Source organism: Semicossyphus pulcher, unplaced genomic scaffold (genome assembly GCF_022749685.1).
Source record: "Semicossyphus pulcher isolate SPU_LCO1_2020_fin unplaced genomic scaffold, fSemPul1.0.p SCAF_12, whole genome shotgun sequence".
Classification (NCBI taxonomy): Eukaryota; Metazoa; Chordata; class Actinopteri; order Labriformes; family Labridae; genus Semicossyphus; species Semicossyphus pulcher.
Genome location: NW_027211626.1, coordinates 19,290,090 through 19,317,838, shown reverse-complemented (window position 1 = coordinate 19,317,838; position 27,749 = coordinate 19,290,090). Strand labels below are relative to the sequence as shown.

At 41.4% G+C, this 27,749-nt stretch overlaps 1 protein-coding gene across 1 annotated transcript in view; it reads left to right on the top strand.

The window, feature by feature from the left end:
* LOC138588213 (pro-neuregulin-3, membrane-bound isoform) overlaps positions 1–27,749 on the top strand; it is a 405,775-nt gene that overhangs the window by 330,398 nt on the left and 47,628 nt on the right. Inside the window, exon 3 of the mRNA XM_069658163.1 lies at positions 1,608–1,681. Coding sequence (XP_069514264.1) covers positions 1,608–1,681 — 74 coding nt within the window. The remainder of the gene's footprint in view (positions 1–1,607; positions 1,682–27,749) is intronic.

The following is a 27,749-nucleotide window of genomic DNA, read 5'->3' as shown; positions in this document are numbered from 1 at the left end:
GTTTTTTTTCCCATTTTCAGGTCTCTGCCTAATTGGTCAAAGTGTGTCGCAAGTGGCAGACTTGTGCCACCACCTGCTGGAGCCTCATTCCCCCAACTCTGGCTCTCTGCCCTCAGCTTGCGTCCCTTCAATTTCGTCCGACACATTTCCAACTTTTGACTCTTCCTCACTCTGGCCAATTAGGCACGCCCATGCACTGTACAACAGATAAGAGAGGGGCTCGTAGGCAGGGGACATCTGTTTTCTTATATCTAGATCAGATTAGGCGGACAGCTTCCCACCCTTTGATCTGCACCTGGCTTTAATAATGAGCCCAGCGAGTTTCTCAGCTTGAGATTCTACTTTAGAGTTTTAACGCATTGGATTATAAGAACATACTTTAAAACATTTGACTGTAAAACTTTAACTTTAAGACATTTGATTATGAAGTTTGAACAAAAACATTTCATTATAAACTTTTGATTATATAACTTCAACTCTAAAACATTTGATTATAAAGTTTCAAATTTTTTTCCAACACCACAAAGGTAAAGAGGGAGAAATTGGAATGCAGGGCGGGTTGAGGAGAAAATTGAGACTTGGTGAAATAGAATATTTGATGAAGTGACCAAATGATATATTAAATAGATAAAGTAGGGTCACATTTGGAGAGGTTGCAGCGGGTACTTCTGTTGCTTAAGTTTCTTATTTATTTATATGTATGAGACTTTGATTTTCCTCAGGAGAGACAGAGGAAAGCAGAGCAGCCAGTAAGATACACACGGCCTGAGGCAAAGATTGGTATCCAAACCAACTGAGGCACCCAATTAGGCTTTACACTGCAGACTGCAACTTTAGCTCCCATGCTAACTTGCACAGTGTAGGTCACAGTTGCACTTCTATATGTTGATATGGATATGTAGTTATTGAGCTGATATTAATTAAAAAGGCATCCTCGCAGTGCAGTGCCTTTTCCTACGACGTCTTGATGAACAGCCCGGGCACATTTCAGATCTCATTAGCTGCCTAATGATCATTGGCTGACTGGGACTCTCACGGGCGTGCCAATCAAAGTCAACTGTTGAAATTTCGTGAAAGTTTGATGAAGAAACCACGGAGCGTGTCTGTGATTAACTGAGCGTATTTAACCCTGTTTGCAAGTTCAGCTTCGTCTTCACGCGGTTCTTCCTCGTAGCGCTATTAGGAGCATATTTTGTGCCGTCTTTTGCTTTCCTTTGACCGAGTGAGGAACCTCATTTAGCAGCACACAGAGAAAGGTTATAGGCTTTCACTTAATGGGGACTGGATGCTTCTTTTTCTGCTGCGGCCCCAATTTGTGATTTTGGCTGAAAAGACAGATGTCGTCTTCAAGAAAACTGTACCCCATTGCAGGTTTCAGCCCTAAAAGATCACCACACTATTAATATCTTCCTGTCAGCTCGCCTTACTTTGCACTTTCTCGCCATTCAGCTCACTTCCACGAGGACTGAGCCTTCCGTACATTTGTCTCGAATAAAGACAAGGTGCTTTATGTGCAGCTTTTGCATTTTCATCAGTAGCAGTGGCATTTGTTCCCTCTCAAATCTGCCTAACTCAATGACTTATTCATGCTTTCTTCTCTCCACCAGGTGTCGAGAAGGCTACCAGGGAATCCGATGTGACCAGTTTCTGCCCAAGACAGACTCCATCCTGTCTGACCCAAGTAAGCTTCCACATTCTTTTAATGCCTACGTATTCAATATACCAACATCTACCATTAGATCATACACTAGAACGTATACAAGTAAACATAAGGGAAACAAAGGGGGTCATATGTCAAGATCATTTTGAGTGTTATTAAACTGGATCCACATTGAAAGAGCACTGGGGGAAATACTTTTTGCCCAAGTTTGCAGAGCAAACATCCTAAAAAACGGAAATATGTGATCTTTTAGCTTGAAGAGCACTGAGAAATCCGCTCTCTTTGCCAATTACTAATGCTTTCCCGTTTTAAGTTTTTATTATGGCATATATGCAATAAAAAATAATGCTTAAAAAATAAGAAGAAGAAATCATGCTTATTTTAAGATGAATCTATTTGTGTTCATGACTATTCATGACTGTATAAAAAGATGGACGACATGACAGCTCCCTCAAAGTGAAGCCCAAACATCTCTATCGCCCCCTGCTGACTGGCTGCAATACAGGTCATAAAGCCCGCCTCCTCCATGTTAACAGATGGGACATGAGTCAAACTATAAAATCAAAATAGACGCCAAATAAATGTTTCCCAAACATGGTTTCTGTCATTATAGTTAGTTCTTATCATGCTGATTTACGCCCAAGAGTTCATTTTTCTGACAAGTTTATTTTTAATTAGTTATTTGATGCTGTAAAAATGATGATTGACAGCTCTGTTGACAAATACGGCTCCTGCAGCCGATCTGTTCCTGATTAGCAGAGTAGAGGAGGAACAGTGAGAGGAGACGTGACAAAAACAATCACTACAGTCATTGACGTTTACATGTGAACGTCTGCCTCAGACTAAAACAAGAAGCTGTTCGGCTGTTAAAAATGTGCAGGCTCTTTGCTGTTTTTTCCAGTTAGTTAAGTGTGTTTTGGTTAGCGGAAGAGTCTACGGCGGCTCCACCCGCCGATCTCTACTGCGCAGCCCTGGCTCCAAATGACGTCACATTTGCAAGATGGCAGCGCCTTTCACGGCGGCTGTTTTGGCTTCACTTTCATAAAATGAGAGTAGATGGAGACATGTCGTCCATCTTTATTAACAGTCATTGGTCTCAATGCAGGCCCTCAGAAGCCAGACTTCTGCTGGTATTATGGCAAACATAACTAGGTTAACCACATTGATAATGTCAGTTAAACTAACTGCAGTCACCTAGCACCACAGGTTAAACCACATGTAGGTCTAAATTTGACATGAATGCTGTAACATGCAATGAAACAGGTCTTAAATTGTGTCAATAAATTTAACTGAATCTGTTTTTATATGAAAAATAAACTCAATGAAAGAAAGCTAAATTACTGTAAAATACTACTGGACTCTTGAGTATTAATAATCAGCATCTTTGGTGACGCTTTCTTTGATGTAAAACAGTAAGTAACAATGATTTATTAGTTTGAAACCGCTGCCTTTTTTATACTCTGCTCTTTTGTCCTCATATTACATTTTCATTTTCTCCTCTATTGCCTGCCTTTTCAAACACCCTCTCACATTCAGACTAATGTCACTTCTCCCATTTCTTTATCTCCTAAAGACACGGTCCTCTCGGTGTCGTGTAGCTGAGGGACGACACAAATTACCCTAACTGTCCTTACACTATCTACGCCGTATTAATTCCTCTGTTCCTCATCCAAAAATATGCAACCTTGTACATCTGTGACTTTCCTACTCACATGCTGCACGCTCTAATAGCACCATTTAAAAAGGACAGCGCTCTGCCTCTGGGTATTTTTTACCTAATAATTGTCCCATGTCAAAAAAAAAAGAAGCCTGTGGTAATATAATTAAATTTAAATTCCTCATTATGAATGTGAAATGTTCTACTTGATTACGAGGAAGACTGGGCAATAAATGAGACATGTAGATTAAATGTGGCAAATGCAACAACACTGTTATCACTTGCTCTTTGTTAATATCCTTTACTTTCCAGACCATTAATTAAGTCTCTGTAATGAGGTTTTTAATTCCAAGTAAGTATTAGGCTAATTGTCCTTGCTAGAACAACATTGGTGTTCACTGGAGTGACACCCATCTCTTTGTTTGTGCACCCAACCTCCTGACCCAAACGTATGGGTGGCCGAGCGCTGGTACCATCTTCATCACTTAAACAATTTGTCAAATGTCAGACGCGAACAGTCGCTGGTTGCGTTGGTGCCACTGTATCTTTTCATAATTGAGAGAAGGACTATTTCTTCTCTGTGTTATTATTGAAAGCCTCGCCCCACAAAGCAGAGACACAAGGGCAGAGAAGGTCAACTGGCCCGCGAGCTACCGCATATTTAAAACATTTGTATTTCTCTGTGGAAAGTTAGCCCACATTGAATCTAGTAAATAACTTTAAATCTGTCTGACAGCAGAATTAATCAGATTTAACTCAATGTTATCTGCTTCAAATGATTCTTTTAATGGTTCCTGTTGTATAAAAGCTTTTGGTTTATTCTTCATTTTATGGGGAGCAAAGTTTCCTAGAAATGAACTGATATGTGACGGCAAATTGATAGACAATTCCTACAAAGGACGATAACATTTTGTACTTATTAGAGGGAAAATGGAGTTGTTGCTCTTCAATTAACTTATGTCCTCAGTGCACATCAGGACAGCCGATAATGTGTAAATTTTAACATTTGCCAACATTTGTAATGATAGAGGAATCATAAATTAGTCCCTCCGGGATTTTGCAGGTAATGTCTGTGATTTTTGCTGCCAAAAGAAGCCTTGTTTCACGCTTTGTACTTCCTTCAACTCAGTGCTCGCTCCCACAGTCAGGAGCTCGCTCCCCGCCCTGATCTAAAGGTCTGATTCGAGTTAAATAAATCACTCACTGAATCACTCGGTACCCTCTCTCCCTAAACGGCAGGGCACAAAAAGCACTTTTTCCGCACACAATCATGGGAAAACGAGCGTCACGAACCCCGCAAAATGACTTGCTATATTACCAAAAATTGTTCAATTAGGCCCAAAAACAATCAGAAGGTCTACATGAGCTGCACGGTTAAATTTTAATCTCCATTAATGTTAGTGGACTGCTAATCCGGAAGTTAGCCTGATCGGGCTCACACACGCATCAGGAAGTGGCTAAGTGGACGGCAAACATTTTTCAACACAGAAACATGGATAACTAATCACAAGAAGACATCAAGTGTTGGATTTATTATGGTGGATTCACTGTCTAGAGGCTCCTTAAAGACTCTGTAGTTTGAGGCCAGATTACGTAGCTCATGAAAAAAAGACGATCACACCGGAGCCTCGTCTGAACGGATCAGATGTTTGATGCACAGCAAAAAAACCGACATCTCTTACATGCAGCGTTCCAAAGATGTTAAAGAAACAGTAAAAGATGCCCTCCCATGTTAATACAACATTACAGACCTCAGGGCAGTGTTTCCGCTGCAAAATTATTGCTGCCGCTGCTTCAGATTCCTATAACTTGTCCTGAAGTTGCAATTAAACGACAGAGATGTCCGCTCCAAATAAACAGTTGTTTGCCTGCTCTCCTCGTTGAGGAAGAGCATTGAAACAGTGACAGGAGTCACAGGACGTCAATCACACGTGAAGTAGTGGCAACCAAATAAACAACAGCAGGACCAGTTAACTCCTCACACAGTGTTCTAACGGCAAAAGAGGGTCTGATATCGGACGCTCTCTGTCCTCTCACAATCATATGCAGTTCTGTTACACAATCTAAACAAGCATATTGTGTATCTCCGCCTACTGGAAATGCATTGATTGTCGCTGTTTATAAAGCTTATAAAAAGGTGCAGATGTCATTTGGTAACAATCGATCGATCGCTTTGAATGCTACATCATTAATAACGTCCCTCGTGCACACGCGGCTCACGTGCTGTTTTGAATTGCGCGAGAAAATATTCAACTTTTGTAACTTAATTAAACAGACGGCTGATAAAGGCAGTCAACAAAGCAGACAGAGAGACAGACAGAAAGAGGGGGCAGGGCCAGCAGCTGTGCAGAGAGCAGAGGGGCAGGTGTGTTGGGGGACTGAAGCAAAACCAAGTGATCAGATTAAAGTAGATTGTGAATTAAAACTTAATACAGTGAAGAAAAGAGTACAATTAGAGTGTGGAAGTCTACATGTGATGTGCTTCTCACAGAAATATATTCGAGTAATTGCAATCGATTAATTAACACCGCATCCCCCAAAAAACCTGCTAACACCCAGTTTTTTTGCTTTGTGGGAAGGTTACAATCGGCATTCAGACCTGGGTCAATGACTCTGCAGTAGACCCGGGTAATTATCGCCTCGGCTCCAGCACTGATGGGAACACAAAACCAGGGTTGACACGCTTATCTCCGTCCCCTATTCCGACGGGATGCTATGACGCCTGTCTCCGCCCGAGCAGCACTCAAACATCATTCAAAATGCCGCCGACTCTGATAAATAGACTGAACGAGTAATAGATGCAATAAAGACCTAACCACCGTAACATCTTCACTGGCCTCCATGCTGCTTACCAAAGAGTATAATGTAAGTTCTTTGAGCATACTATTGTTTACTCACCCTGTTTTCAGCGCGTTGTGACGTCAGACAGTGACAAAAGGAGTCTACTCCACTGGCAATGGTATTTATTAGCGGGTCTTCCCGGGTCTGAAAAACCTGCGTCAACATGCTAATGTTGGTGGGAAAGGGGTATGTGTGTTCTACAATCTATTGGTCACACCGTCTATGCTCAACGAAGTCCCATGTAACTCCAGGGGCGATGAAAATAGAGCTTCAATAGAAACAAAGTTGTTCGCTAACAAACCAAATCTTAAGCATAACCTCTCGCCTAGTAAGTTACTCATTATCGATCTTTTCATCCGCAACTTTTTCAGGTGAATTTCCATATAAATGGTTCGAGAAATGTCATTACTGAGGGGAGTAGCGCAATCAGGTTTTATAGGATAAAGGGGGAGTTTTTACATTTTTGGCAACACGACCCCTAAGCCTCTCTGTTTGTATCAACCTTAGCTCACACCACTTTCTCACATTCATTTCTTATCTCATTCATCTACTCTTTGCAACTTTCTCCAACACTCTGCCAAATCTCTGTCTGCAATTCATAGTAAGAATCGATCGGTCTACTCTCAGGTCATTCCTCTAACTGGCTTCGATTTCTTTCTCAACTACCTTCATTATTTCTGACAAGTCCCTGTTTTCTGCTCTCTTCTACGACAACACTTTGTCATATATAGCCTATGGATTTCTTTTTCCAGTAACACCATGTTTTTCTTTCTTCTTTTTTTCCCATTTTATTCAACTACTTCCTGCTTCAAAAAGTTGGTAAGTGCAAAACTCGGCAAAGAAGAGTGGCAGATTGTGGCCTCTCTCTTCTTTCCTCACCCCCCCCCCCTCAGATAATCTTGTCACAGCATCACTCTCCTTGACTCCTTTGCTCGCAGCTCATCAAATCCTAATTTCCGGGGTTACCTTTGTGTCTCGTGTTCCAGCTTGCCTCAGTGTTGACATCCTTGTTCCCTCTTCCAAATGTCCCTCCTGACGGCCCCCTCTCGCCCCCATCTGTCTCTGGCTAACCTCCTCCGTGCCATCCTTTCCTCAACACGCATCATGTCCAGGCGTCAGACCTCATCCCTTCTCCCCAGCCTACAGTTCTCTGTCCAACTCATCTCCTAACACTAAGTGGCACGGGCCTCAGATGGACCGAAGCTCGAACTGTGCCAGCTAAAAAGGTTCACCAGCAGGGCAGACAAACGCTGCCAAGGACCTCTGGCTTGCTGCGGGTCTCGACGGAAAGGGAAGGAAGGGCGTGAGGCTGGATAAAAGTGGACACGTCTACTGAGTCGGGCTATCACACTGTCTCAGGGTCTCAGAGGATGAAGGGGAGTCATGACTCCAATCGCTAAATAAACAGAATGAGAGGGAGATTCAAGGCAAGGCGAAGACATGAGTGTTTGCCTTCCAGACAAAATATAGAGTCCCAAACCTGATCATTTAAAAAATTCACAACAATTTTTTTTAGATGGCTTTTGAAACAAAATAACAGTGCTGAATAATAGGCTCCTAAATTTATGTTGCAAAACTAGAAAAATGAAACACAGGGTTTCTGCACGAAAGCATTTAACAGACAAACTCTGCATGAGAGAAGCAATAACTATGTAACCAGGCAGCAGATAATGAACCAATCAAATCTATCATCTTGTTGTGTCCCAAATTATACACTAAAATAAAACTCGAAAACTGAAATTTCTCACATTTGAGAAGCCCGAACCAGCAAGTCTTCTTCATATTTGGTTGACAAGTTAAGCAATTTGGAGCTCAGACAGCAGAGAAGAGTTTCTGAATACGTGTTGCTCAATTATAGGGAAAAGGGGCGTAAATTATGTGCAAAACCCCTTTCATGGAATGGTGCAAAATATGAAGTCTTGGGTTTCAATAGTATATTTAGTGTTATAATACCATTGGGCTTCAATATAAATAGATACAAAATTGTCCTCACCAAATAATACAACCGTTGTTGTATTTGTAAGATTGTATGGTCGTCTATGCAACAACGTATTCTGACCTACATTAATGATTATAGTAAGATAATAACCTTTGGTTCGGTGGATAGGGGAGATGCACAGGACGTCAGGTGACTGGAGTTCAAATGACTTATCAAACCAAAAGTTTACATTCACCTTTAAGTTTCCTGTCTAACCTAACCCTTGTGCGTTACACCAAGTATGTAATGTCACTGAGTTACCAGTGCTGGGTAACGTTACTTTTAAAAGTAACTTGTTACGTTACAAGACTACTGCCATAACCATAAATATAACCTTTACAGCTCTTTATTGTGTCAACCATCTGACAGCAAACTGGACAGAGGCACACAGTATTAGGCACAGCTGTTTCAATGACAACAATACAAGACAGGCTCTTAGTCCCACCAGTGTTGCAGAGCTGTGTTTAGCTGCAGATGCTTCTTCACATTTGAAGTAGAGCTCTTGCTCTTCGCAGCTGTCAAGCACTTATCCTCCAGACACAGCTTACATTTCACCGTGATGTTGTTCTTGTTCCTTTCGCCCAAAATTCATAATAATGTGAATATTTCCACAAAGTAAACGCTGTCCTTTCTGCCATCTCGCTTGTTGAATTAGCTACGCACTGACACAACTGTGTTTACCTTCTGCTGGTGCGCAGCTTCCTGCCAAGAAGCAGGAGAGAAACAGAAACAGTGCTTCGGGGATTTTCTGTTTTTGTGACAAAAAAGAAAATACGTCAATTGTTTTTCAATAACAGATGACCTTTTATGAAAAAGTGACTAGATAACGGATTACTTGACTTGGAGAACTAACATGTTACGTTACTTGTTACAACAAAAAAGTAATCTGAGTACTCTAAAGGATTACGTTGTAACGTGTTACCCCCAAACCCCGCCTGTACAACACATCCATTTGCATTATTTATCTAACATAACTAACTTTTTCTGTAAATAGAACATCACATGCTCCATGTGCTTCTTTGTTACGAATGTGTAGGTATGAGGACATGTTTACTGTCATTGGTAGCGTACTTGTTGAATATCAAATATGATGATTTCACAGCCTTGAAGTTACTTATGGTGAAAATGGAATTCCAATTCATTATAAAAACACTTTCAGAAAATGACAAAGCCTGGCAGTCATGGATCAATAAAAGCTATTTTGGGAGCACACAAAATACCTACCTGGTTCATAGAGGGTTCAATTGAGCCATGATGTAGCTAGGAGCCAAGCCTGACAAGATCTTGAATAAAATCCTAAAGATTTAAACCGTCATGTATGACAACTACCTTCAGACCAGAACAGAATATCTCAGAGGTAACACAAAAACCCACTGATGTGCATAAACTTCTCAAAATCGCTGACAAGGCTCGACATGGAGTTTGTCGCCTAACTGGCTTGATGGGATGTGTTTGAGATCAAAGATTTGTTCAGGATTCCCCTGAATCTGTCAAAGAGCTACAAAGGCTTCTTGTTGTTATCCTCACATACAGTATGTCAAATCTTTTCATTACAGAAGAAACCGAGTTCAAACCCGCTCCAGTTGTCGAGATGTCTTTTGTTGTTCAAACTGGAAGCTTGCTGAGTGGCAGTAACCATTCTGAGGAACTTTCACAGGATAATGCAGTATTCAGGAAGTCGACTCGACTCTAAATGTATTCTCTTTGAATGGTGCTTTCTCTCTCTTCTGCCCTGCCTCACGCTCTCTTTACTACTTCCCTCATCTGCATAGCCCTTCTGCAATCATTGTCTTGGTCACATTGAAAATCATATTAAACCCAGCTGAATCGAAGGCCTGGGAGCAGGGACAGTCTAGTTTTACGACGCTTGCAGGCCGACTCCAAATCAGCATATTTTAATCTGCAGTACAGTACATGCATCATATCACACCCCGCAGACAAAGAGAGAGAGAGATTTAGAGATTCAAATCGGAAGACAAATTTAATTCACACTATCTTTATGAGATCTGATTTCATGCTCGACAGGTTTTTGTATGCACCACAGATGATAACGCCGCAGTAATCATGCAAGTCCAATTTCCCCGAGAATACAACCCCGGGTTTCAGCTTGTACCTATGCTTGTTTCAATCCATAAGATATAAAGGAAGCATAAAATGTGCAATCTCTTTAAGCTTTATGCTTTAATCATGGGCCAACTGTTACACAAGGGCTAAGGGAGTGACCTTGGATTATTACAATAATAGTCCACTGTGAATGTGGTACATGTTGTTAATTCATAACTGTGTAAATACTTATATTTGTCCTTGAGCTTTGTGTTTTGGCTCACAATAGAAAATAAATCAGTTGAGTACAGGGAGGTCTTTGAAAGGAATAATCCCATTATGAATTAACTGTCCTTGATCCCGATCTGTTACATACAGGACTTGTTTGTATTATTGAGTAAAAAAGAATACATTATGTGGATGCAATAATGTCAATAAATGCCACATGATCAAAATGTTATATTAAGCATACATATATACAACACTGTGCTGACAGGGAGTGGATATTAAAACGGTTGCAGACTATGACAGTTGTGGCTTGAGACAGTCAGACTTAACAGGACTTGAGCTTGCTCTTACACTTGGGTTACTAGAAACCCTAAATACTTAAACTGAATGAAGAACAGTTTAAGGTTACAGAAAGATCCAGGTTAAAGAACAAACTGCAGTAACCAACGAGTAAAGGCGGAGTACACACAAGATAATCGGGCCGATGTTGGGCCTGATCCCCCACTTCCAACAATCATAAGCAAAGTCCTGATTTTTTGACGGTTCTAAAGATTACCTTGCCAGATGTTCCCGGGGCGTGAGGTCCCCCGTTCTTCTCAGAAGGCCGTCATGGCCGCACTGATTTCAGTGACAGCCGGGCACACACTCTGTGGATTGTCACGTGGAACGAAACGATAGCCAATGGGGAAGCAAGCTGACTGAAGAAGGAAGCATAACAACCGCAGCCATGGCGACAGAAGCAAATGGAAAGCATAAAGTAACATGTTCACGCTGTCTCCACCACTTCATCAACAATTTGTTCTTATTTCTTCCTGACTTTTCAGTAAAAAGTCCAAAAGCTATCATCGCAACTTCTTCCTGCCCGTCGAACGCAATGTTTGTTTACTCTAATGTCTTGTTTGACCGCGATAGATTTTGTGAGATTTCCAGAGAGTCGGACTCTGGTTGCTGGTGAATGGAAACTGTTCGTGTGTGCTGTTTTGGCGTAATCGTTGCCCTACAAATACTACAGGAGCAAAACTGTTAAATCTATGATGATATATCGTCATGTGTGGGGTCTCTCACATATTTAACTTCTGTTAAGATTTGAAAAAACCTTTCAGTGTGGGCCAGGCATTTTGATCACCCTTTACATGTGTAGATACAATGGAACATACAGGTAACTGACTTTACAGACAGGCACAATACCCAATGTGACAATGCAGTGTTTAAGTATTCAACAGTTTCCATTTCCTGAACGTAGTGGTTTAGGAGATTCGGGGTTTCTGCCCGACAGCAGCAACAAGTCAATAAGGTATGACAGTAACAGCAAATACACAAGGCAAGGAAAATGTTACGTTATTTAATTAGGCTGCATTCAAACCTGTAAGACCAGCAGGCTCCCATTGAACAGGCCCTAACACACTCTCTAATGACTTCAGACTTGTCTTGGACTCGGCCCAAAAGACTCATACCAACTTTGGCAATCCTATAGGAAGACTTCAGTTTCAGTCAGAATGGTGTTAACTAATATAACCTTCTAGGCTGACGCTCATGTGTTTTTTTTTTAACATTGCATGATATGGTTAGCCGTTCCTATTGTTTTGTTATGAGCTTCAAATATGCTAAGGTATGGCTAGTTGTGCACTTGTTGTCCGTATTCTGTCCACCACATGTAATTTTTATTCAAAGACCTTATTTGTACAGTTGTGCATTCAGAATATTTCAAATGATTCCAGACAGCACATGTTGTTTTTAGTGAAAATAAAGACCATCCTGTGAATTGGTGTTGGATTTAGCTCCAAGAGTGGCAGGAAACTAGCTCTGTGATTGCATTTAAAATTTTATACAGGGCTTTAAATCAAGAAGCTGATAAAAATACAGCTCTAAAAATACAGAGCTCTACTACCAAATGTCCTGTGTTTAGTTTTGTACAAGTCTAGCTAGCACTTTTCTTTGAGTGCATGTTTTGCATTTGTTTGTGTATTCAAGAGTACGTGTTGTGTCCGTGCTCCACATTTTTGCATTCACGCTTCTGCCTGGTTGCGTCTCCGCCCTGACATTCCCACACAGTGTTTCGGAAGTGAGAAGCGGAGTCTCAGGAGACATCTTGTTGAATTCACACCGTCTGAGAGACGAGGAGGGAAAAGAAAGTGGCTTAACGCTCAGAAGTACTTGATGTCTCTGGCATCGGCTCTGGTATCAGCCCTCTTTCTCATACTGACTTATTGTGGCTCGGCAAATCCAGCCTACTAGGATATGGATAAAGAACTGTCAAGTCTGCGTGCCTGACATCCTCATGATACCACAGCAGGAAGGGGGTCTGAGCCAGTCTCTCTCTTAAGATGTGAGAGATGCAAGCTTCTTTAATGCCTAACATTCACAGCGAGCAGATTGAAACCCTTTGAAACCTTGATCAATGTTTTTTTTATGTGGTGCTTTATAATATTAGAAGTAATATTGCTTGCTTTGTGTGAAGCGTAGTTGCCGAGGCACGGACTTCTTTCAGTTTAATTGGCGTGTGTCTGGGGTGAAGGAAATGGCAACATTCACATCGAGACTCCCCATTAAAAACAACAAACAAGTCCTCTTTGAAAGCAGGTCTCTTTGAAACCAGATAAAAACAATCCATTAACAATCTCCTCTCTCACTACGTGTTGTGTGTTTGTGTGTGCTCGCATGCAAGACGCTGTGCTGGATTACAGTTAGGAACATAATCCACAGGTTGTGGTTATACTTTAATAAATCAGACTCCAATTAAAGAGGTGCAGAGCAAATCTGCCCTGTGTTTTAATGCACAAAAAGCAGGCCCTCATTGTAAATATAGCAGCAGCTAGGTTTGTTGATTACTTACTTTGGGACAATTTCCCTCAGTTAATGCTGCAACAAAATCTGTTCTAGTTCATGACTCAAAAATTAAACCTGATGTGGAAAATACTAAAAATAAGAAAGTATGTGATATTAGTTGACAGATCTAATGTAGTGTAAAGTGTCCTGTAAGACTACATAACATCACTTGGATAATGCACCATGAATGAACCACATCTTTATTGCTAGAGGGGCTCTAACTAATTAAGCTGACCTGTTGCTAGCAGTAGGTTGAATTAGCAGATTTAGGGTCTGTGTCCACTAACGCTGCTTGTTGCGCTGGCATCGCCCACGACCCTAATTTCAAAGCGCTTCTTACCGGAGCTTACTGTTGCTAGGTTAAGAAAGTTGTCTGACAGCACTTCCGCTTCCCTTGATAGTGACCGTTAAGTCTGTTTTACACTGTTCTGCATGCTTAATATTTGCTTTTATTCATGGAAATTTTACAAAGACAACATAAAAACAATAGAAAATAATCGTGTCTTGGCATTAGCAGCAGCTCTACACCTGGAAATTGTACCCTCAAAAAACAAAAGGATTAGCTTCTCCTCCGCCATTGTTGTTGACAAAGTTGATATCTGAAGTCCCAACCCTTCTTGATTTTGATTGGTCCATGAGGGAGAAGTGACACTGACGAGCGCGGCGTTGTTACAAAAGTTGAACTATTTTCAACTGAGAGCGCCGTGAGCACAGCGACGAGGGACAGCTGACGCCAAACATGGTTTCTGTCATTATAGTTGGTTATTATCATGCTGATTTATGTCCAAGTGTTCATTTTTCTGACAAGTTTATTTTTAATTAGTTATTTGATGCTGTCAAAATGATGATTGACAGCTCTGTTGACAAATACGGCTCCTGCAGCTGATCCATTATGGATTAGGAGATCAGAGGAGGAACGGCGAGAGGACTAAAACAACTAAAACAATCACTGCAGTCATTGAAGTTTCCATGTACATTAATAGCTACTTCAGACCAACACAAGAAGCTGTGCTGCTGCAGACTGAGCCTACATGAGGGATCTTGGCCATTTTTTCTTCAAGTTAAAAGTGTGTGTTGGTAAGCGGAAGGGGCGGGACGTCAATACCGCGGCCGATCTCTAATGAATCTAAATGTACACGGAAGTTTCTATACTTTTGTACAACAGGAGGTGGAGACGTGTCGTCCGTATAGTCATTGGTTTTTACCCTTCAGGTGCTGGCTGCGATTATATCCCACTTTTCCTGTCCTGAATACCGTTTCCATGTGATGTGATCTAATACTGGTCTAAAACTGATCTGTGTCTGCTGTAATTATGGGCCGACATATTTAATCAGAACAGCCCTGTGACATGCATAAATGAAGAACACATCATACATTCATCTTCCTAAAGGGCAACCCTTCAGCATCAGCCCGTACAGCTACATCTCTCTGAGATGTTCGAGCCACTACCCGAAGAGAGACTTATCTATTGTAATTTCCAGTTTCAAGCATCAGCTTACAAAAATGTGTGTTTATATTGACATATGTCTCAATACATTTAATGCAGCGTCGGGTTCAATAATTTACATGGTTCTATTTTCCTTTGTTTGCGTTATGTTAAGGTTCAAACCAATCATCCGCAAACAGCTGAAATTGTTTCAGGCCTCTTTATTGATTAAGTTGTTTGTTAGGAGCATTTCTTTCTGTTATGGGGTTTAAAATGATCATAATTGGAATATTTGACTCACAAACTTCTTTATGTTTACTGTAGATAGCATAGCTGTAGATTTTCAGGACAGCTTTGTCCTCAGTCTGAGCTTGCCAAGTTTTACACACTGTTGCTTGCTGCATGACAAGCTGACGCCTCTCCCCGCAGACAAGGCGACTGTTGCCAATTTCCTATTTTCCTATTGCCAACACGAGTATATCCGTTTCTATTTTACTGTGATTCAGGCCTTTACATAGGAAGAGAGTGTGTTCTCTTGCTCCTCGCATTCATCCGGCTGCACGCATTAACCTAGAAAACTGCCAGAATCAGCGTGTGTCTTTTTTTGGAGCAGCTCACCTGTCCACAGGCTAATTAAAGTCTCTCTTTCGGGGCTGAAAGTGGCAGTGTCGTTTACACCCAAGCGCTTCCAGGTTCCGGGTGCACAGCAGGGCGTTGGCAGTTTGCTACTGATACCGCGCTCCTGTCAGCTTCCATTGCAACATGCGTATTGGCAGAGGTTAATTAGCTGCAGGTGTGTTTCTCTGGCCAGCTGGGCCGCTCCTGGCTCGCTCGCGCGCCGACCTTTGCTCGGTTTCACCACAGCGACACAGAAACATCAGAGCACGGCGCCTGTTTAACTGCCTTCAAGAATCACAGTCGTATCACTGAACAGCATTATCATGGCTGCTATTCCTGTGAGCTGCAGCTGGTGAAAGTGAGGACTAGATTATACGCTAACAGGAGGTGTGCTGCCGAGTGCATGTGTGCCTCCCTATGTGGTCCTCAGTGTATTTCTGTCTCCGTTTCATTAGAAAGAGCAGAATTGAATTTTGAATGATGTAAGAATTACAGCGTTGGATATATTGGATTTGTGCGTGTGTCTATAGGTTGATCAAAGTTAATCACAGCTGATTCTCTCCTTTATATTTCACTCTGCCTGCGACGACAGGATCTATACCAGATTGCTCTCTTTTTAATTGGAAATAAACATGCAGCCATATTGTTCCCTAAAATGATATTCCTCTCTCTGCAGGTGAACTCGGTGGCAAATGCAAAATCGACTATAGCAATGGAGTCTAATGGATACTGATTGCAAAGGCCAATTTACCTTCAGTCCGTCTATTGCAATGGACAGGGAAAGAAAGCAATCAGAAAAGAGGGAGAAAAGAGAGAATAGAAATTCATATTGATTACAGCAATTCATCTGGCGCGCACCCCTGTGTGACTCGGCTTCATAAAAATATTTATTTGGATTGAATATTCAAAACAATACTTTTGTCATCCATGCCGCACAACATTGCATTTTGTCCTCACGCTCATTACTCTGCTCTCTGTCGGACGTCTGATCAAGGCTTTTGGCTGTGCCCACATACAGACCCTAATGGATCTGGAAGGCCCAATTTATAGTGAAGTATGGGTCTTGTCAGCTGGCGCTTAGTGAAGAATATGGCAGTGGGATGCAGATTATCTCAGAGCCGCGCAGGCTGGTGTGCCCGCTGCTTGCACCCACCCTCCAGTCACAGGTCATTAATAACTGGGCAAGGGTGGCAGGCAAGGCGAGGCAATTGTGCTGCCTCGTCTCGCTGTAGCACATTGCTTCCTCTTTTTCTCTCTCCGTCCATCCTTCATGTTTGTCGCTACTGTTCTGTCCTTTTTCTCTCTATATGCTGACTAAAGCTTGTGTCCCTTTAACACTTTTACTCATTTATTATTAAGCAATGAAACAACGCCCTTTTGCCTTTCCTCGGGGTTGGGAGGGGGCGTGTGTCTGTGCTAGGCTAGCTCAGTAGCTTCTGCTTTTGGTTCCCTGTCTCTATGGAGGAAGTAACAGGGTACATTGCGATTCCCTAAAGTTTCTCTCACTAATGTTTTCTCCTTAAACCCTCCCATTAAAGTTGGGAGTCGATATTGCTGCTTAAATAGCGCATAGTCTTGGCGCAAAAGTAGGGCACGAAGGGGTTCTATGTATGAGCATAAAAAGCATATTTCTTCGTACTTAATGCCTTTAAACATCAGGGAAATTCAGTGCCATCGACTTAAGACTTGGTTTTGTTGGTGCAGTTTTTCTTTTGGTGCTTTAAGTTAACTAGGCGCCAACAATGCACCTGACTATACCTTGTATTTAGAGCAACACACCAATGGGCGTATAAATCGACGCAACACAACCTGGAGACAAAATGACGCTGCATCGTTTGAGGCTTTGAGCAATTCTTAAGACAGGGCCCCCTGTGTTTTCTCCTCTTGATCCAGACAGATGTGTGTGGGGAAGCATGTAAGCACACAACTTTAAAGATTTAAGCAACTGTCTCATCTAATGACAGCCCTCTGAACACCAGCCCCACTGAGCTAAACTACTATGACAACTTGCCTCGATCGCAGGTGGAAAGCGCACTAATGGCCAGCCAGACCTCTGTGGCTGAGAGAGACAGTGGAGCAAAATGAGTTGAAAAAGCCCTGTCCTAATGGCTTTTTAATGCTCCTTTTCTAAAGCTTTACCAGTTGACATCCGAGGAGAGTCTCAGTGTCTGTCAATGGGAGGAAGTTAAGTACCATCTCTGTACAGATCTCTCTTGTACAGATGGATGCATCCATTGTGCCCAAAGACTTAAGTCCTCCTTTGTCTCATACTGTAAAGCTATGTGTATGCATGCAGCCTTTAATCTAGCTCATATCAAAGTTAATCTGAGAGTGAATCTTCAGAGAAGTTGTCTAACTTTATTTTATAGTCCAAAAATACCCTTAATTGTCGCAACTCTGCAAAAACAATGGACTTCATCTGCTGACCTGTTCTCCCTCACAGCCCTTAACTTACCGAATCCAGTCATCCATCTTCCCCTGTTTTTCTGTCTCCCTTTCTCTCCCTTTATAAGACTGAACCCATCCCACCATGCATCTTTCCACCCCCTCAGCCCAGCCTGAATGAAGATAAGTGTCTGGGTACATTAAGATACGCTGCTTTGCCTCTGCTCCACCTAGATGTGGCTCTACTCCAGTCGCCTGTAGTCATTAAACCTCCAAGAACAAGAGTACTGATCAAGGATCACTGCTCGGGTTGCGTGGCCATATTAAACGGCGCCGCACAAAGGGGGAACACCGGTCCTTTATAGCTGGGGAGATAAAAATAACCCAAGCTATCCTCAGATTACCTTCCTTTGCCCCCCTTTCCTTGCACGATCTTCTTACCGGATCTGCTGACCAATGAAAAGAGTGGTTTGACTTTCAGCATTAAAAGCTCAAACCAACAAAACAACCCTGATAGAGTTCAAAAATGTTAATGTGTACATTCATTTATTATACTAATAGAAATAAGAGAGGAAAGGTTGAATGTGTTTGCGATTTCCAGTTGTAGAGTCGTTTCACTGGTCTGTCGGGGTGAAGAAGGAGCTGAGCCTGAAGACAAAGCTTTCGATTTACCTGTCAAACTACGTTCTAACCCTCACCTATGGTCATGAGCTTTGGGTAGTGGGTAGAGATCGTGGATACAAGCGGCCGAAATGAGTTAGGTATGGAGCTCAGACATCCGGAGGGAGCTCGGAGTAGAGCCCTTACTCCTTCGCATCGAAAGGAGCCAGTTGGGTTGGTTTGGGCATCTGATTGGGATGCCTCCTGTGCGTCTCCCTGTGGAGGTTTTCCGGGCACATCCAACTGGGAGGAGACCCAGGAGGAGACCCCGGGGCAGACCCAGAGCTCGCTGGAGGGTTTATACATCCCGTCTGACCTGGGAACGCCTCAGGATCCCCCAGGAAGGAACTGGGAAACATTGCTGGGGAGAGGGACACCTGGGTCACTTTGCTTAGCCTGCTGCCACCGCGACCCAGCCCCAGATAAGCGGGAGATAATGGATGGATAGAGTCGTTTCATTGTCTGCACAGGCAATTTCGAAGACTGCCAGGTAAAGCAATTGGGTGGACGTGAAACTTTCAAACAGAAGATGAGCTGTTGCCTCAGAAAACACAGGAATCTTGGATTTTTGGATTCTTTCTTCACTTTTACATCAAATCTACAAGAATCTTTCTTTCCAATTACAATGACTGCATTTTCTACAGTTCCGAATTATGTCTGTAACTACTTTCATTAGGGGCTGTTTTTTTGTCAGGAGGGGGAGTTGTTCCCTGTGCTAACCAGACATGTCAATGTAAGGCCTGTCTGTGTCGCTTTGAGTCATCAGAAGCATCTATTGCTAGGAGCCGTTAACCTTTGCCATGTCAGACCAATCGACAAATGTGTCTTAGTTGCTTTTATTATCCATGCACGCAACTCTAGATTTATTTAAACCACTTTAACATAAAGATAAAGGAGATATTTAAAAGTCTTGATCCTGGCTACTTTATAATTTCAGGAACATTGCGTACGAAATCAAACTTTCACTGAGGGAAAAAGACTACTTCCAAAACCAGTCGTCTCAACTCTTAAAACTTCCTCTGCCCCATATGTAGGCAGGATCAGCTTACCTTAAAATGTCCCAGTCGAGAGTGGTGGAATTGGTTATTTATCTGGCATTTCGAATTTACTCTGGGTAATGAAATAGAGAGCGAACGGCAGGATGGACAGAATGAGAGAGGGGGAATGACAGTCTCGAACTGTATGTGAACTAAGTACACGACATGTGCCCTGCCCTGCTGAATCACGGGTCGCCCTCTGTCTGTCTCCATACAGCTCTCTTTCGACTCTCTCCTCCTCCTTCTTCTTTATCTCTGTCAGTCCTCCCTGCCCTTCATGAACTGTCTACTAAAACTCTCCTTATCGCTTACCAGAACTACCCAAACTCTCTCTTTGACATGTCCTGCCTCTCTCTCTCTCTCTTTCATCCTCCTCGCTCCTGCCTCCTTCTTCATTTCATCGCTTTTGGGAACAGTTTACTCTTCCCCACCTCCTCCTCTCTTACTCATTCATCCTTGCAAAGCCTGTCGGCGAGCCACCCTCCTCTCTGTCTCTCTCTCTCCTTCCTCCTGGTTTCCAAAAAAGCCCCAGAGGCATCAGTGATTCACTGGCTGACCTTCCTCTGCTACATCAGAAGGCTGGCTGGCTCAATTTCTCCTTTACATTTCTGCAAAGTCATGTAATCAGTGCTACAGACACCTTTTAAAATGTAAACTTTAATCTGAGGCCACTCTTTCTGGTGCAGGCTATGTCCTTTAAGGTCTTATCAGGTGTGTTTGGTTATCATGAGGCTTATGCTACAAGTTTAGCTCATTTAAGGCCTCATTATAAGCTGGTAAATTCAGTTGTCACAGTTTTATAGGGGAAAAGGGTTCATTTAAGTCCTCTGTGATGTTAAATTGTAAAATTTTGTGATGTACGATAATGATGAATTACAGAGTAATTAGGAGGCTGCAATTTACATGGTGACTAATAGGCATAAAATATCATATCAAAGTGAAATTAATCTCTTTGACAGATCATTTTCTTTACCCTGGAAGCTGGTGAAATGGGAGCAAAATTCCACACAAATGTTTCTGATATGGGAACACGTACAGATTAGAGGTATTCTCACAATTTAGGACTTTTGCATTGGAAGTTGTATTATGAAAAACCTTTAAACCTGCCCAGCAACCAGGAGGCTGCAATGAGAGGTCATCTTTTGTTTAAGAGGAGGTTTTATGCTGTTTCACATTTTAAGACATGTATATAATGTTACAATGTTGGATGTTTATGCTAAACGTGGGTGAAGTTTCAAACCTGTAAGTAAAAGTATGTTGGAGTTATCCCCAGGCTTCTCAGTTCAGTCTGCAGGCTGCTGTGAACGCCAGGTTTCACACAGTTTTTTCTACACGCTGCACTTTGTGAAGTCACATGGGGGCGGGGTTTCTTAAAGGGACAGAGCTGACTGAGTCGTTTCAGGGGCTGTATGAGGGCCTGCACAGAGCACCAGTATGAGAACTAGGTCAAAACCTAGTATTTGGCTGACCGCATAAGGTCAGTGTGCGCTTTTGTGGGCAACACTGGAAGCGTGGCATGTGCGTGACGGCTGCGGGATGTGTTCATTTTCATATTAAATGCATGAAAACAGTTGAGAGTCTTCATGCTGCTGGCGTGACTCCCGTATCTTGCGCGACTCACACGCCGAAAATGTAGAGAATAGGAGGCTGGCCTATTTTTACCGCAAGCCCTGTGCGGTTCTCGGCCAAAATACATGGTCGAAATGAATTGTGATGAGTCCTGTTGATCTCTGACAGCAATATTAACATCTCTTCTTGTAGTAAAAGTCACAGGCATGGAGAGGAAAGTAGGTCAACACTTCCGGTTTGCTGTTTCAAAGTAAAAGCCTGATCTGGAAGTCTGACTCCCCTCATTTTGTACACAATGCTTTTATTTTGAAGTGTTGTTTTTTATTTACTTTATTTGTAACTTTTCCAGGAAATGATTTGATCAATAAAGTAACTCACATTTTCTTTGAAATAAAAACGTAGTCATAAGTCTCCCTCAGGCCATAAGTATATATGTTAGTAAAAATAAATAAATAACATCATGTTACAGACGTAACTTGGGTGCGATCTGTCCCTCTCTCCCCCTCGCTCGCTCTCCGTGTCTTCGTCTCAGCTCATACGGTTGTTTTTTCGCTGTGTGTTAATTAAGGTCCCATTTCTAATGTAAATAAGATCATTTTCTGTTAAGACCAACCCACGGAAACCTTTAAAACATGTAGCCATTTAGAGAGAGAGTCGCATCAGTGGAGGATCAATATGCTCCATGATCTGCCATTGCAATGTTGCAACTCTCTCTCTCTATAGCTCTAAATGTACCGTCACTCAGTCAGTCAGTCACATACAGGTCCATGTGTCACAAATTAGGCATTTTTTTAACTGTAAATTCTGCTAAGCTACTCCACAGGTATCACAGACTGACATATGGAGCTTGAAATAAACATTATACCCCCCCTTTAATAATTAGTAAGCTTGACACCACAGTGAAAGAAAGAGCATTTGATTTCTAATGTCAGCGCTGCAACTTGTTTGCCTCCTATTTCTGGAGCCTCAATAGACCAGAATGCATTGCATCCACATTAAATTATGCTTTTAGAAGTCTTTCTAAAGCTGAAAAACACTCTTGCTTTCTTCTCAGTAACTGTTATGACGGGGCCTTTTTCTCCTTCCACCTACACGTTAGTGCCCGCAGCTGAGTGCAACAAGCTCACACCTGTTTAATGGATAGGATATATAAGAAATCATGGAAAAGCATAAGCTGGAGTCAAAGTAGAGGCATGTTGAGAAAAAGTGGGTCCATCAAAAAGATAAATCACATCAACACACAAAACAACTCCAGGAACACACTGAACATCACAAATTGATGATGCATAACAGTGGAAGATAAAAATACAAAAAGGGTTCAAGGTGTTACGGGAAGAAAAGGGAGAATAGAAAGCACAAATGTGATGCGTGTGTAGGTTTTAGCCTGAGGGCCACAGAGGAAGAGATGCTCAGAGATGCGACCCTGATGATGATTGACAGCTCCCTGTAGGCGTTCCCACGGTGACTCAGAAGTTGTCACTGACTATTTATTTCTACATTTTTCTCCCTGTTGAACAGCAAGTATTTTAAACAGCAGCCTTTACAGATTGGACCAATTACTCCAAGTCAAAATGACACTGAATCCCACTCAAATTCCAAATGAAAACCGTAGCTTAATCGCTGTTATTTGACATTGAAAATGTCTTCTTTACTATTGATTGTACATAACATTCCTTCCACCTTTCATAAAAAGTTTATGAATACGCTTCAGGCCCATTTAACTTCAAGGCTCCCAAACACATCACTAATGTAAAAAGTGTCCTTGTGCCGCAGCAAAAGGTTCACTCAATTAATTTGAGAGTGAAAATTATTTCAACCCTGTAACTCCAAACAAAAGCAAAGTCAGTTAAAAGTAGTCTCGTACTGTTAGCCCTCTCCGGCTCATTTTGTGTCACTTTGCTTTAATGCTCGGCAGGTAGCAGGGAATAATGGTTACTTTCAAATGGAGGTGAAAGCAGTGAGTTGTCATGTGTGTGTGCATTTACCAATGTCTAATGGACTGAACGCTCACATGGAGAGTTAATGGTCTGAATGCAAGGATGTGGGTAAGGTTTTAACAAAGGTATGAAGTCAAATTAGAATATAAAAACTCACTTTTACCCAAAACTCTCTCTCACTCGTTTTTTTTTTTGTATTAATTGAATGTATGACCATAAGCTTGCAGAATTGTGCGGTTAACACTGGATCTGTGTAGCTGACATTTTGTTCAAGAGCAGTAAAAAAGTGAGTCTGGAAAAATTGAGGTTTGAAAGCTAAAGAAGACACAGATAAAAATAAATAAAGAATACCATGGGGCCGAACACTATGCCTTGCGGGACACCATATGTAATTAATCATGCAAAAGAAACCTGATCAGTGATGGAGGCTTACTTTATTTGGATATGATGCAACTCAACAGTAGGCTCAGTCTTTTTTCTAATGGATTTATTTAAGTTCTGTGTTGATTTTGTTGTCCCTGTGTATTTTTATAATCGTAAGTTTGAGCTCAGGGGTGTGAGAGAAGCATTTGCATCTGTTGATAATTTGGGCACGTGGTGGTTGAAATGGTGCAAAAAAATGTGTGGTTAACACCGCATCTGTGAAGCTGACTGTAGTTAATTTATTTTTCTGAATTTTCTAAAGTAATGTGATTTCAAGCTTAAGAAGGAGCAGAATGAAGCTGAGCGGAAGAAAAGGAATTTGATACTGAGGCAATTTATATCAAAAGAGGACAGAAAAATATACTGTTGAGAGGCAATTAGGATAAGAGCAACACGGAAATAAACAGTCACTCTGTGCTGTGAAAACAACAAACAAAACCTCATGTATGATCAATTTTAATGTTCTGTTTACGTCGTTTGTTTTTATTCAACCAGATGCTTTTCTTTTCTGCAATGGAGGTCTAAACAGTGTTCAGACTTTTTATGTTTCCATCTGACTGTTCTGCATCTTTTGCTTTACTTTGATTATAAAATCACATGCTGTGCAGCAACATAAAATATCAGATATATTATTGACTTAATGGATTATGGTCTATGTTATCCTTCTTACAATACCAGTAACAAGGTACTTATCCCTGCTTATATGGCCAGTTAAATGTGAAACAAGTCAGTGGAAACAAATCAATTGTACCAAACCACTATGTGCTCATACCGTCTTAAATTATTCTGAACTGTAGATTGAGATGGCCAAACTTTGTTTTCGTAAAAATATTTCCGAAAACTCCCAGCCATAACAAATCATTCCCCTCAAAGCTTTGCTAAAGTATAAAAAGTACAGTTTCCTATTTACGAATTATTATCCTGACTTATTAACCGTAAATTTGGAGATACATTGTTATTCATTTCTGTCCACCTGATATATATATATATATTATAATATTTTCCTTTTAGAAACATATTTAAAGATACAATCTCGAAGTTTTCAATTTTTGAGCTCTTGAGCGCCTCTGACTGGCGATTAATTATGAGATCACTCTTCCCAATTTAACCAGACATCTACGGCTGGCTCCCTTGGTCATGGTTCTAACTCTTGATTTTCCTCGCTTTCGTTTGTATACTGTTTGCCTTCATCTGAGCGTCAAATTTGTTTCTTTTTCTTTGGATTTTCACTTATTTTTGAAGTTGTATCTGTAGTCATCAATCTTTTCTTTGTTTATTCAGCCATAGTAGATTATTGTTTACTCGCAACACTTGCAGAGACCGGAAAAGCAGCCGCTTAGCTCCGCCTACCCTCTCTGGCAGACCAACCTCTGCTGGGTGATGGAAAACATGTTACTAACTGGGCGCCGCTTGTGATTTTTTCCACAAATGTCACCATAGACACCCAGTCAATAGAAATACAATATACTGCAAATGCAAAGGCTTTCATCAGTGGACCATAGGCTCAATCACCATTTTGTTAACTCATTCGGCGATACATAGTGACTTAACAGACATTTACTTAAATGAAAAAGTTTGAGATAGTTACTCTCACTCTTTAGTTGCTGTCGTCCACTTTCCTCATTCCTTAGTCATTGACTTTTCTGTCAATGCTGCTGCTTGAATTTAATTTCTTTAATCTGAAAAGGAACAATGTACATTTATCATCATCAACCAGATAAAAATGTGTCCAAGTTAGCTAAAAAGATAGTTTTCACAGGTCGTCCCAAACAACAGTATAAATATAACATTTCATATAGTCACGAATCGGCCTGTTGTTTGGACCTATACTGTTTTATGGGTACAGAGCAGACTGATCAGATGAAAGAGTTTCTCTAAGGTCAGAAGATAAAGATACCTTGTTTCCATAGCAACTGCTGCAGGCAAAAACAAAAAAAGAGGGATTCAAGGCAGAGACAACAAATGATGAAATGATCAAACAGGTTAGTGAAAGATGAGATTGAAATTCAACAATGGCTAAGACTGGCATCCAGTAAATGGATTGTTTAGGGATTTTAAACACATAGCTCCTCTCTGCACACACAACAACATTCATCTGTCACACTGAGGAGAGACACAGGAAGCTCCTCACTGCTTAGAACAGACCTGTGATCTGACAAAATATAGGAGAGCAATTTAACGTTACCACTTTGGGGCCTGAATACTGTTATTTTCTTTGCTGCTGAAAATTGTATTTCTCCAGCATTTAACATGTCATTTTTTCTTTCTGTAAAAAAGGTTTGGAGACAACATTTGTAAAATCATGAGGGTGTATTATTAGGAAGGTGCAAACCGGCAGGTAGCAGATGTTGCAGATTCATTTGTAGGAAGGATAAGACATGTTTTTAGGGGATGTTAGATTCCATTAATAATATGATAATAAGTGCTTGAGGTATTTTGCTATTTCATTTACTTCACTGCACAAAAACAAGCTATAATCCCAATGGATACCTACCTGCACCTGCAAATTCTTGTAAACAACAAATCATTGTGTAACAAAGGGCAGGAGAGAACCAAAGTGAGACGCCCAGGCTCCCTTTGCACATCACATGACTGTGACTTATTCAGACTGAATATCATCAAGCCTGAGCAGTGGACAATGCATTGCCATCATTTAGTTTCCCTTCACTCCTTCAGAGCCGCCATCTGTCAAAATATCAATTTATTTCCTGCTCTCTAAAGAGTGCTGAGCACTAATTGGAAATAGCATGTAGCATATTCTCTCTTCTGCACACATGGAGAGCGAGGCTATCAGTCAGTCTGAGATGTGAACATGATGCAATCACTCCCTCATGCCCATCTGCAGAATAAATCATTTTTTATCTATCAGAGGGAAGAAAACGAAGAAGATTATGCGTGTCTGTATTGCAGTGTTCTTGGAGACACGTAAACACAAACATTGTCTGTATTAAAGAAAGGCTACACAGGGGGATCTGTAGAGGAGATGCGTCTTGTTAAGAGCAGCACGCAAACAAGGGAGAGGAGCGGAAATGGTTGGATGCGGAGTCTATCAAGTAACCCATAGCAAAACCTTCCAGAATAAAAGCAACATATATGTAAAATGAAAGCTTCACTTAAATGTATCTTCTACCCTGTTCTGGTTGAGGATACAAGACTCGGTTGTGCTTAAGAAAGGGAATGGCGATAATGTGTTATTTTCTGTGAAATCTTTTATGTAATTAATTATGTTCCTTTTTTAAAACTGTTGTTCAATCTCTGCAGCAGTTTATTTGTGGATAAATAAGCCCATACTGACTGGGTACTTGTATGTAGGGTACAGGTTTAAGACAAAAGTACAGTAGCTAACAGAATATCAGGAGATCGAGCACTAAGCCCTGTGGCGCACCACATGTCATTAATCATGCTGAGAAAACCAAATCAGCATTAAAGGCTGACATTTTCCTTATTGCTGGATAGGATGTGAATTAGTCCATGGTAGTCCCATAGACACCACCCTCAATCTGTCAATCAAAGTTATATAATGAAGCGTGGTGATGACTGTGGTTCAGTTAGAAAGCATTAGCGCTTTCAGCCAGCATTCAGCATTCACAAGATAATAAGTAACCCTGACGAGTTCATTTAGATGATTTCTCTTTTAAATCAAACCCTTCCCTCTCTTTTATTCTCTCACCTTCACTGCTTTGATACATTAGCATACAGATGTATATGAAATATATTTTTCATATGTAGCAGCATTGCTCTGATGATAGCTGCAGCCTTTACAAGAGAAGAAGAATATTCACCTCTCTGGGAATGCTTATATCCATGATTCAGTCAGAAAGAAATTATTCTTATTGCGTACACTCCTTTTTCATGTCAGTGTATTTTATACCTTTACTGATATTTAGAGTTGAGTTCACTTAACCAGTTGTCTACCTGGGTAGTGCTGGATTAATAAGGTAACTAAGTCCAAAATGTAACTAAATAAAAGACTGCAGCACACAAAGGCTACTATTAATGTGGATGTGATGCAACCACCTAACTTCCCAGCAAAATTTGATACACACAGTCACGTCCTTAAATGAGTGTAGTCTGTAAATCAGCGGGGTGTGTGTCTCAGTGGAGGTCAGCTAATCTGCCTTCCACTGTGTGTCTCACTCCAGAGGTGGAAGTCAGCAGCAGGAAACACACGCACACGCGCGCACACACACACACACACACACACACACACACACACACACACACACACACACACACACACACATATTCAGTCTCTCCTCATCACCATGTGTGCATCCACAGGGAGGGGAAGTAGGGCGAAGTAGACTCCCTGCCACCCACACCTGCCTCCGCCTCAGGCTGCAGACCCACAACCACGCACATGCACACGCACACACACACACACACACACACACACACACACACACACATGCATACACACAGAAGGGAGTATCTACTTTCATATAAAATGCCACATTGATT